Below are 12,777 nucleotides of genomic sequence, written 5' to 3' on the forward strand. Positions count from 1 at the left end.
AATATTTCTTACCTTAAATTCTATAGTTTTTGACCACGATATTCTTGCTGTCGATATTTCGGTGTCACTGTATTTCCAACTCAATATTTGTGTAGGTCGACATTTCCAACTCAATATTCTGTCTGCATACCACCGTCCAATCCCCTTTCAGAAAAGCCATCACTCTCTGCGTCCCCACTTCACAAGCTAAGCTATCTGGGCCACAGTTGTGATTAATGAGGCACAGAAAAAGTGAGTAAACACAGATTCAAGATGTTTCATGGTAGTACTATTAGAGACACGCGGGGGTCGAATCACAAATTGCATTTTGTAGTTCGTTAGTAGAGGTACAATATTGGCACTAACGTACTACAATTCACGAATCTACGTGCCGAGGTCTACACCATTGCCTACCCTATGTTTTATGTGGGGAAATCTCCGCACATGTAGATATATCCTCTTGTCCTTCCCACATTTACTAACAAGGGCCTGATTCTTATGCAATTAGGAAGGCCTCCTAATGGAATTTGCTCCTTCCAAATCAGATTGGGAACGTGTCTTTCCGAACGACTCCTAAAGGTTTCCAACCGACAGAGTATGATGCGAGTTAGGCGTTAGGAATTTCCCAATCCCAACCTGACAGCATTTGGAATGACCGAGCCGTACAGAGCAGAATTGTACGCCTCTAAGGGCCTCATTTCCGAATGGCCGTATACGATGCTGGATTTGGACAGCCTTTCTGAATCATGCTGTCCGACTCGAATCGGCTGTCGGACTCAGACTTTGGGGGCCTGTAGTGGGCCCCCCAGCGCCCAGAGCCTTGTAAATTGGGCCTGTGAGGGTACCCATGGGTCCCCCCTAACCAGCCTTGCACACTGTGGGAGCTACTAAGGGGTGCCTACCACAGGGTGCCCGATTTTCCGCAGCCACCCCTTTCTTCAATCGGAGCCTATGCATTCGGTCGAAAAAAAGACCCCCATTAAAGTCAATGGGAGTCCAACCAAATTGTATTGTTTCGACTCTCCCGATCCGATTCGGTTGGAAACCATTCCCAAACCAATTCGGTTGGGAAGCTTTCCACACCGAATCAGAATTGGGCCCTAAAAATGTCCACTAACCTGAGTGGAGATCTCCGCAGATGGGGCTCAACCTCATCTCCTACGCCGACGACACCCAGCTGATCCTCTCCCTCACCAAAGACCCCGACACCGCCAGAACCAGCCTACACGAAGGGAGGAAAGATGTTGCCGAGTGGATGAAGAACAGCCGCCTGAAACTGAACTCAGACAAGACGGAAGTCCTCATCCTGGGACCATCGCCCTCCGCCTTGGATGACTCCTGGTGGCCCCCAGCCCTGGGCACCGCTCCCGAGCCAACAGACCACGCACGCAACCTGGGCTTCATCCTGGACTCCTCCCTCTCGATGACCAGACAAGTCAACGCCGTCTCCTCATCATGCTTTCACACCCTACACATGCTACGCAAGATCTTCCAATGGATCCCAACCGAAACCAGGAAGACGGTCACCCAGGCCCTCGTCACCAGCCGACTGGACTACGGAAACACCCTCTACGCCGGAACCACAGCCAAGCTGCAGAAAAGACTCCAAAGCATTCAGAACGCCTCCGCCCGACTCATCCTGAACATCCCTCGACGCAGCCACATCTCCGGCCACCTGAGGGACCTGCACTGGCTCCCCGTCAACAAGAGGATCACGTTCAGGCTCCTCACCCACGCACACAAGTCTCTCCACGACCTGGGCCCCAAGTACCTCAACGACCGCCTGACCTTCTACACGCCCACCCACCAGCTACGGTCCACTAGCCTCGCCCTCGCCGCCGTACCACGCATCTGAAGAACCACCGCCGGAGGCAGATCCTTCTCCTACCTGGCAGCCAAGACATGGAACTCCCTCCCCATCCACCTTCGGCTGACCCAGGAACACCTCGCCTTCAGGAGACAACTCAAGGCTTGGCTGTTCGAGCAGTAGCGGACCCCCTCCCCCAAGCACCTTGAGACCCTTCCGGGTGAGTAGCGCGCTATACAAATGTCATGATTGATTGATTGATTGATTGATTGAGATCTGTGGACATAAAAGATAGGAGAGGTGTAGACCTCCACATGTAGGTTAGTGAATTGCATTTTGAGTTACATTAGTCGCAGTACTATTGCAATACTACTAAACATACTACAAAATGCAGTTTGTGAGTAGGCCCCATATTATATAGATGATTACATCATCACACGGATTGAAGGGGTCTTTACCATAAACCTCTGTGAAAATCTGAACACAGATGAGAGCAATACTGTTACTAATTAGAATGCGGAGGTCCTAGACTGTTGTCTCTCTATTAATGATCCTTCATCAGCATCCGAAAATAGAAGTCCTCAGAAACACACCTCGATGAGACACCAAGATAAAGCTGGACACACCACTGGGAATAAGTATTTATTACCATTCAAATGGATACTTTTATAAAGCCTCGTAAATTAAACAAAAAATTGGCGCTCTGTTACAGGCATGTTAGAGATATTGCCTGCAGAACATAAGGCACCCCTCATGACTTTTTATCTGGCCCTGAGAGGAATAGTTAAAAAATGTTTTTAATTTAGCTTAGAAATAAGGGAGCTCTCCAAGTGCCTGCAAGCCTCCGGAACTGGGGGGCTATACATATTCATATTTACATCTGAATACAGTTAACCTGCTGAAATAGAATTTTATTTGCTACTTAAACATTCACCATACACAGATAGCCCACTCAGAGGGCTATGGTACAATATTATTTTGAGGAGCACGCTTCATCAACATATCAGTAGTGAAACATTGGCAGAAATACATATTGCTCTTACAAAACACCTCTGTACCTGAATTTATCAGTATTACTCCGAGAATTCTAACAAAGCCATGCTATAATTTATTGCACCACTGCATTCACTGATTTTTATCCAACCCTAACAAAGTTAAAGACCTGTTGACTGGATATTCACACCCATAATTCTGGTTTGATAGATCCTACCTACATTGAATTCCTACTCAGATCTCCTTTGGTGCACCGCTCATTACAACGTTCTGCACATGTAATCTCAATTTTTTCCATTTAAATGTAGAGCACACTAATGCTGGCCAGTACAATCGAGCTGTAGAAATGTAACATAAAATACATGTGAAAAGACACATGGGGTTAACAGTATTTATAATGTGAATTAATACACTTCAAAATATGAGCTTATCACCTTCAGGGCTATCGGTCTGAATAGTATTTGTTTTTATTGAAGAATGTAGCCCCTCTAACATAGGTGTTCTATGATACAAAACTGTCATGTTTCATGTTTATATAATGAAATAGGATCTAAGGACATTTTATTCTTTATAAGGCTACTTGCCGTTTGATTTGTGATCTAGGATGATTTTAAGTAAGGGAATACAGGTAAGGTAAACCACAGATTCATGATGTACCATGTTAATGCATTTAGACAAAGTCGCAAAAAGAAAACCGGGCAATCTAAATGTAATATTGAAAAATTGTGTGTGGGGAGGTGTATAAGGGAAATGGACAATTCGTCTTAAAAAGATGAGAACTCTCACTCACCCGAGGGTGACATGCTTTATCATTGGTTCCCTATTGCACACTGTGTCCGCAAGGTACACAGTGTGGGCTACAACTCTCCCACAGGAGAGGAGCGTGAGGTGATTTGAGTCCCCCAATGTAATGGGGAGCGAGGGGCAGAGTGCAAAATGATATTGAAAAAGTGAATTAAAACTAACTCCTGGTCGACAAAGCTAAATTTATTCGGGTCCCCAGTGGTTAGGAGGCGAAGTGAAAGGGTTATGGATGTTACCCTTTTAAGATATGGTCAACATGTTTCTGCCTATTGACATTCAGGTTCGTGGCATTCTTCAGGACCTGATTATTGTTACTCTGCTCAAAATGTGAAAATTCATAAATATGTAAAAAAGGCCATACTTCAATAAATGGCCTCCATTGGTGGTACCAACCACAGTCTGGTCCACCGTCTGCTGAAAGAACATAATCATATAATTATTTCATTTGAGTATAAACATAGCCCTATATAACCAAAACCCACAATTGTGTATCACACAAAGACACCAGTGTCAGTACCATGTCTCAATGAAATCTCTTTGACTCTAAGTGAGATTAAAGATGATCTGGTCAAGTTCAAGATTAATAAACTGAAAAAAGACCTAGACAGATTCTCCTTAGAAAAGGTTTATCTGTACACAGCTAACGGGTACCAGACACTTATTAACAAGAAGAAAAACGAGAGGTAGGAGAGAGTGACGTAAAGATGCAGATGAAAGGGCATCCAATTAGGAAGATTGGAGTGACTCAAACGATTCCGACACAGATTATGGAACAAGAAACACCTTCAGGAGAGGAAGAGGAAGAGGCTTCTTTCAACCGTCCCACCAACAGACAAATTGGTGACCACCCCACCCGTGGGCTTACCCACCACATCCCTTTAATCCTGGTCCAACCTTTGGATGTCCACCTTACCAACTTTTTTTTGGACAGGACAGGGGACGAAGAGGATGAAGAAGAGCAAACAGAGGACGAACATCGGGGAACCGGCAACAAGTGAGTTGGGATCCAGCGTTGGAGCAGAGAGTGACGAGGAGTATGACGGTGTACACAAGCGATCCGACAATTTGATCGTATACACCTCCCCACCACATTTTTTCAATATTACAGTTAGATTGTCCGATTTTCATTTTGTGAGTTTGACTATAGTGGAGCAAGTCCGTAGATGAGATTACTCCATAGTTTTCCCTCATAGTGAAAGTAGAATACATTTAGACAAACATAATGTAAAGTGTATGTAAGAATGGTCGAGTGGTTGTTACAATGAGTCACTAGTCATACGGGGTATCAGTTTAGAGAGTCTTTATTGGGAACGTTTGTGCTGTTTTTAAGGATAGCTCTCTTTCTGATTGTTCATGAAAACATAGCTAAGACCAGGAATAGGGGATGCATCAGTCTCTTTCTGGGGGCTGATCTGCTCTTGGGGTACTGTCTTCCTGGCCTTGGTCTCCTCCCCGTTGGCTCTCTCTCCGGAAGGAAATAGAAAAAGAAAAAGGGTTCGGGATCAGTCAAACTGCCTTTTACCTGTAACGTTATGTGCTACCGTCACCAGAGTTAGTGGGGGATTTAAGGAATGTAGGGAGTGGGAGTAGGGAGTGTGTGGAAAGAAGGCTGACGTGAATCACAGTTAACACTCCGACCACCCCCCCTGGAAAGCACCCCTCAAAGGTACTTGCCTTGGGCCACGGCCCGTCCACAGGGCCGTGGCGTCCGGACCCGGGGCGTTTTCTCCCTTCCTGGGACCGCCGGGCGTGAGCGCCTTGTAAAATCTTGGGGTGTACTCCCACAGGTTCTGGTCCACACCTCCTCCGGGACTGCTGGGCTCCTCGGGACGCTGCTCCTTGTCGTGATTGCTGGGCTCCTCCAGACGCTGGTTCCTGCCGGGTCTGCTGGGCTCCTCCAGACGTTGTTTCCTGCTGGGTCTGCTGGGCTCCTCCGATCTCCGCTCCTCTCCTACACCGCTGGGCTCCTCCGACCTCCGCTCCTCTCCTACACCGCTGGGCTCCTCCGACCTCCGCTCCTCTCCTGAACTGCTGGGCTCCTCCGACCTCCGCTCCTCCCCTACACCGCTGGGCTCCTCCGACCTCCGCTCCTCTCCTACACTGCTGGGCTCGTCCGATCTCTCCGGGCACCATGGAATCACTTTGTGTAGACGCCGCCGGGACTCTGATTGTGTCGTGATTTTATCGTCCTTCCTCGCTTTCCCCGCCTGCCTCTCTTCGCGAACAACTAGACCTGCAGCTGCTTCCGTGTGGCCATGGGTGTCACTGCCCGACAGGCTCCACTTCCGGTCTTCAAGCGCGGCGTACTCCACGTCCTCACCACAGTGTACATATAATTGAGAGGATCTTCACTGTAAACCTCTGTAGAAACTCTGATGAAGATGACAGTCATAGCGTGACTGTCTCTTAAAAATACAATAACAATGTTGTTAGACTGTTATCTCCCAATTAATAATCTCAACACAGAACCCCTAAGATAGAAATTCTTCAAACATACTCTCCAATGGACACTAAGAGCACTAAAAGTTGGACAGACCTTCAGAAATAATTATTCATGGACAGCCAAATAGATTTTTTGCAAGTCTCTTAAACCAAATATAAGATCAGCACTCTTTTACAGGCATGATTGACACCAGTCACTCAAAAGAGAAAGTGTCTCACTTAGTGGAAGAGAGAGAAACCCTGAATAGTTACTCAGTCTGCCCACCTCTCAGTAGGAGCAATGTTTAGCTTACTAAGAGCCAATCTCAATGGAAGTAATGTTTTCACTGGGAACAAGTGAACTTTCTTTCCCTGGTCACAGTCTGACCCACCTCACTCTAGCTATCATCCTGCCTAGTGACTGGTAGTTCCAAGGGCCCTGGCATGAACGCAGCACTGAAAAGAGTGATGCTTTTTCATGAGGCAGGCAGCCAAGTGAATGAAGAAAATGGTTACCATGGGCATGGTAGGACTGGGACAGGAAATAGGCCCAAGCACTAAAATAAAAGTGTCACCCATTCGTGAATTAGAAAGGAAAACAATTGGCCAATGTTTGCAAATTGGGCTGCTTCTAACTTTTAAAAGTGTGGAAGATTGCATGGATTTGAGCTTGCTGCAGGTAACGTTTGTTTTAACATCAAGGAAATCAACAGTAAAAACCTGCCCAGCAGACCATAGAACAGGCCCTTAAACTGTCCTATCAGAGCAGGCCATCAGGCACTGCCTGATTGCCCTGTAGGCCAGCTGCTAGGAGGCCCTGGGATTCCAGCAACTTAAAACATCTCTGAAAGCACCGATAACTCAATTAGGGTCACCTCACAGTTATATTTCGCTTGACGAGACTGCCTCAATGCCCCCCTCACTCCCCCAAGAAGGCTGCCGGTTTGGGCCCATGTTGCATCTTTGGTGGGTGGGCGAAGATAAATAAGAAGTTCACTTGTCTTTCCTTTCTATTTGTTTCAGAGATGAAGAGAGAGGGAGGCCCTCGCAGAACTTCCAGAAGCCCGAGGGTTCCCTTCTCATCCTTTCAACTCAGCGTCCTGGAGGGGAGCTTCCGGCAGACACGATACCTGAGCACCAGTCAGGTGCGAGAGATCTCCGCAGAGTTGGAACTGACAGAAAATAGGGTGAGAAAGGAAGCATAAGTGAATACTTTGACATCTTAGGCAGCCGCTTCCTCAGGTGATGGGTGCCCTATTAATGTAAAAAAAATTGAAAAAACAATGGTGTGCAGTTCCTAATTGGGGGGGGAGGAGGAGGGAAGCCCAGGTGTCCAGAGTGGAAGGAAACATAGGGGGATTGCTCCTTTAAGAGCAAGTGCCCTCACACACCCCAAGGGGTGTCATTTTTCATCATCGGGCAGCTCTTGTTGGGCCGGTGCTCCAATGCCTAACAGGCCCCGCAGGGGCACTTTGCCGGAGGTCTTTTCTTTTTGCCGATGTGCGAAGGAGAGGGGGGAGGGGCTTGTGTTTAGAAGAGGTATGAGTAGAGGTGGAGAAAAAAGGTGTGTGCGAAATAAAAATAGCTACAGTAATCCCAAAGGGTTCTTTTATTAGCTGGGTTGCTATTTGATTTGATTTAATTGTGGGATTTGTATAGCGCACGAATGCCCGGAGGCGTCTAGGCGCTGTGCGGAGGAGTCTGCCGGTTCGTAAGATATAAGGTGGACCTAATTAGAGAATAGCCAGGTTTTTAGCGATTTACTAAAAGAGAGTAATGTTGGGCTATTTTTTATCTCAATCGGAAGCGAGTTCCAAAGTTTCACTGTGCCCAGTATAGAGCTCCCTCCTCTCCAGCAAGCTTTCTTGTATGTAGGAATCTGGAGGAGTTTATATTGGGATGAGCGTAGATTTCGGGTTGGCTGGTACCAGATGAGATTTTGTTTTAGGAACGCGGGTCTAGTTCTGTGCAGAGCTTTGTACGCTATACAAAGTGATTTAAAATCTGTCCTCTTATTCATGGGGAGCCAGTGGAGGTTTCTTAGGCCTTGTGATATAGACTGGAATTTAGGTATATCCAGCAGCAGTCTGGTGGCTGCATTCTGTGCATGCTGGAGTTTGAGCATGTCTTGTTTTTGGAGTCCTACATATAATGAGTTTCCATAATCAAGCCTAGCCATGGCTAGAGCCATAGATGGCAAACAAAGTGCACTCTCACCCGCCCCCATGCATGCATCGACAAGAGGCCTCTTAGAACAATTAAACTCGGGAGTCTTGCTTGATTTTCTGCAGTGCGTATGTTTATTAAAATTAACTTCACTGGTCAATTACTTCATTGACCGCATTTCTTCTTTATTTAAAAATCCAACTTATTTTTCATACCACAGCATTAAAAAACGCACACTTATTTACATGTATAGTCTTTTACCGCCCATTCTCCAATGAGCATTTGGTTTAACTTCAGGGCTGCGCCAGCAGGCCACAACCCAGATAGCCTGCTCTCTTCACGTTAACCCCCTTCCGGTCAACAGAGCCGCAGGTGAATTATCTGCCCCCACTTGGGCAACCAGCGGCTTCCAGGGTAGGGCTGGAGAAGCCAAGGCCACCAGCAGGTCAGCCTCAACTCCCCCGCCAGCCCGGAGTCCATGATGATTTCTAAGAAACCTGATCAGAGGTAAAGAACTGTCACTGGACAAGAAGTTCCCGTGTTATTCTTGTCCGGAAACCCCGCAATTAACCTGCCCAAAAGACCTAAATCTAGGGTTGGGTGGGTGGGTGTCGTCTTCGCGGACGTCCGGCTCCCAGGATGGTCAGTGGACAAAGAGGCCGCCCTAAGATGGACGCAGGCTTTTAAGCCTCGCGCCCCTACATTACTTCCGGGGCGCTAATAAGCCCCAATCCCATTGGACTACGTCTAAGTCCACTTCCGGGTCGTCCGACCCGGAAGTGAAAGGCCAGCCGGGTCGGCCCTTCTGTTTACCACTAACGGCGCCACTCCCCGAAGGGGGGTGGCGCCTTGCATAGATGGCAAACAAAGTGCACTCTCACCCGCCCCCATGCATGCATCGACAAGAGGCCTCTTAGAACAATTAAACTCGGGAGTCTTGCTTGATTTTCTGCAGTGCGTATGTTTATTAAAATTAACTTCACTGGTCAATTACTTCATTGACCGCATTTCTTCTTTATTTAAAAATCCAACTTATTTTTCATACCACAGCATTAAAAAACGCACACTTATTTACATGTATAGTCTTTTACCGCCCATTCTCCAATGAGCATTTGGTTTAACTTCAGGGCTGCGCCAGCAGGCCACAACCCAGATAGCCTGCTCTCTTCACGTTAACCCCCTTCCGGTCAACAGAGCCGCAGGTGAATTATCTGCCCCCACTTGGGCAACCAGCGGCTTCCAGGGTAGGGCTGGAGAAGCCAAGGCCACCAGCAGGTCAGCCTCAACTCCCCCGCCAGCCCGGAGTCCATGATGATTTCTAAGAAACCTGATCAGAGGTAAAGAACTGTCACTGGACAAGAAGTTCCCGTGTTATTCTTGTCCGGAAACCCCGCCACAGGGCGAGGCGCTTACTGGCGGGCTCGACCTCCCCCCCCCCGCGCTCGAGAGCTTCGGAGATAGCTCCAAAGATTGTTTCTAAAAATATCTCGGTGCCCGCCTCTGACAGGTGTACTCCATCCTCCGCATACAAATCGGGCCTGGACGTTTGTATCAGCTTGTGACGGATCGTTCCTATACTGGACCTCCGCAAAATCTCTGCCACCGCCTGATTTAACCGTTTTACCGATTTATTAACTGCCTTCGTGGGTGCGGCCCGCGACCATACCAACCTCGGGATGACTTCAGACCACAGTAGCGTAGCCTCGGGCAAAATCTTTCTGACCGCTGCTAACGTTGAAAACAAAAACTCCTTCACTCCTCTCCTTCCTGCTGGGATCATATCGTTGCCACCGCAGTGCAACACAAATACATCCGGATATGGCATGCCCTTGGCCAATGCCGCCTTTAAATCCTTGGGGACATCGGCTAGGAGCTGGCCGCCTATCCCCACCCAATGATGATCACATCCTTGCACCATGTGCACCCTTTTGTCGAGCGTCTCCTTGAAGATCGCTCCGGCCCTGCGAATAAAGGAATGGCCGCACCAACATATTTGGACTCTCCTAGGGGGGGTACCTACAGCAAACATTAAGGGACATGGTGAGACGATATGAAGCAGAAGGTGGACAGAACATTAATGATACAGTTGTTAAACTAACTGTGGACGCACATAACGTTCGTAACAAGCAGATTTCCAACGACCCAACCTCTTAATCGCCTGCTCGGGTAACCCCAGGCCCGCAGCTGTTGTTGCTGCCCCGATGCGAAAAGAATGGGATGTAAAATTGGAAGGGTCGACCCCCATCTTTGCTAAGGCCAACTTAACCACCCTTGTAAATTGGAACTTAGTGAGGGGCAGCCCATTCATGTGAATCAGCACTCTATCATCAGCCCCACGGGGCCTGACTCGCATGAATTCTCTCATCAGACGAACTGGACAGAAAGACCCCCCCTCTACTCTACCCAGTTGTATCCAAGACCCTCTACCTAAAGGATCCGTTTTCGACCTTCGCACCCTGAGCCTCAGTACATCGACTGATTCTATCACATCGGAGCACCTTGGTCCGCCCTCACTATCTGTTTTCGATGCTGGGAGTAATTCTGAGATTCTTAGAGCGCCGCAAAAAGCTAACACGTATGCCACCCTGAATAGTTGCGTCTCATATGGTGAAAAACAAACCAATGGCAATGTGTCCAGTATGTTTACCAATTTCCCTACATCTATAGGCCTTCTAGAGTCTTTTGCCCCAGGTACCAAGCGCTCCCAACCCTTCACTGCCCTTCTTACTCTCTGATCTTTCGTTGGGTCAGGGGTTCCCTGTAAACCCGCATAGAATGCTATCGCTGATAACTGCCTTTTCATACAGGCCACCGAATTTCCTTTCTCCTTCTGTTGTACAATGAAGCCTAACACGCTCTGCGGCCCAAAGACTTCCACCAGTCCCGCTCCCCTTAAGAACGACATGTAGCATTCCCAAGATTTTTGATACATACTCTTCGTCTTGGGAGCCACGGATGCTGCTATCAATTCAGAGGCAGTGGGGCACCAAGCTTCCATAGATCCGCTGGAAAGGCTGACATTGTCGATTCTGCTTGCGGCCAAAGTGCCCGGAACTCTGTTAACTTAAAACGAGACAGTGCGTCAGCCGCTTTATTCTCCACACCGGGAACATGTCTAGCTGTGAAATGGACATTATGCTTCAAACATTTCATGATCAAGTTCTTTAACAGACGAAGCACCCATGCGCAGGTTGCGCTCTGGTTATTGATCACCATCACTAATGACATGCTGTCAGACCAAAATACAATGTGCCTGTTCGATAGCATCTCCCCCCACAAATGCAATGCCACCACTATGGGGAACAACTCTAGAAAGGAAATGTTCCGAGTCAGACCTCGCTCTACCCAGTCATCAGGCCAGTGCCGCATGCACCACTTGGAACCCAAAATTGCTCCGAAGCCAATACTTCCGGCCGCGTCAGTGAACAATTCCAGATCAGCATTTGAAGTGCTAGCGGTCCGCCACAGCACAGAGCCATTGAATTCCTGCAAGAAACACGACCAAATCATCAGGTCGTCCCTCACCACAGATGATAACCTAACTCTGTGGTGTTTAGCCCGCAGGCCAGACATTGCCCTGGCTATACTCCTGGAGAAAGCCCTGCCCATTGGTAGGACCCGCAAGGCAAAGTTCAGTTGGCCCAAGAGGACTTGCAATTGGTGTAATGTTACTTTCCTTGCTCCCAGACAACTATCAATTGCCGCCTTGAATGCATCCACCTTTGACTTTGGCAACCTGCACATGCCTGCCCTGGTGTCAATTTCAATGCCCAAAAACGTCAGACATGTCGTTGGGCCTTCCGTTTTCTCAGCCGCCAATGGCACCCCTAGGGCTCCAGCCACTTGTTGGAAGCCCATCAGGGCCTTCCTGCAGGACTGGGAACCCCTGGGGCCCATGAATAAGAAGTCATCCAAGTAATGAACTACTGCATGTGATTTGTCAGAGGTCAGGAATTGTTCCACCGCCCATTCTAGAAACCTTGCAAAGGTTTCGAAAACGGCGCAAGCAATAGAACATCCCATGGGCATGCACAAGTCTATGAAGTAGTTGTCCTCGAAAGTGAAACCCAACAGCCTTGCATCGTCTGGGTGAACGGGGATTAACCTAAAAGCTGACTCGATATCCGCCTTGGCCATTAAGGCACCTTCCCCTAGACCCTGCAATTTTTCAACTGCTGAGTCGAAAGATGTATAGCGCACTGTGCACAACTCCGGGTCTAAATAATCGTTGACAGATAACCCTGCCGGGCTTGATAGGTTGTGTATAAGGCGGAATTTACCCGACTCTTTCTTTGGCACCAGACCTAAGGGTGAACAGACCAGATCGGGGATCGGAGGGTTCCTGAAAGGCCCCGCAACTCGCCCCAAGGAGACTTCTTTCATGATCTTGTTTCGCGCCGCCTCCATGTTCTGGAGCACAGAGCTTTGATTGCGAGGCGGGACTGTAGTAGGGGATGCAGAAGACGGAATTCGAAAACCAAATGTAAAGCCCTGAAGAAGAAATTGTGCCTCCTCGAGCTTGTCGTATTTACTAAGGAGGTGTGTCAAAACATGACGTTTAATGGGAGTTGGGAGCCTTGTCGGAAGCTTTGGGTGGCTTCCCTTTT

The 12,777-nt window shown here is 48.1% G+C and overlaps 1 protein-coding gene across 1 annotated transcript in view; it reads left to right on the top strand.

Moving 5' to 3' along the window:
• LOC147692092 (uncharacterized) overlaps window positions 1-12,777 on the top strand; it is a 321,826-nt gene that overhangs the window by 117,335 nt on the left and 191,714 nt on the right. Inside the window, exon 2 of the mRNA XM_086939494.1 lies at window positions 7,028-7,191. Coding sequence (XP_086795620.1) covers window positions 7,028-7,191 — 164 coding nt within the window. The remainder of the gene's footprint in view (window positions 1-7,027; window positions 7,192-12,777) is intronic.

This window comes from Lissotriton vulgaris, chromosome 9 (assembly GCF_964263255.1).
Source record: "Lissotriton vulgaris chromosome 9, aLisVul1.2, whole genome shotgun sequence".
Classification (NCBI taxonomy): domain Eukaryota; kingdom Metazoa; phylum Chordata; class Amphibia; order Caudata; family Salamandridae; genus Lissotriton; species Lissotriton vulgaris.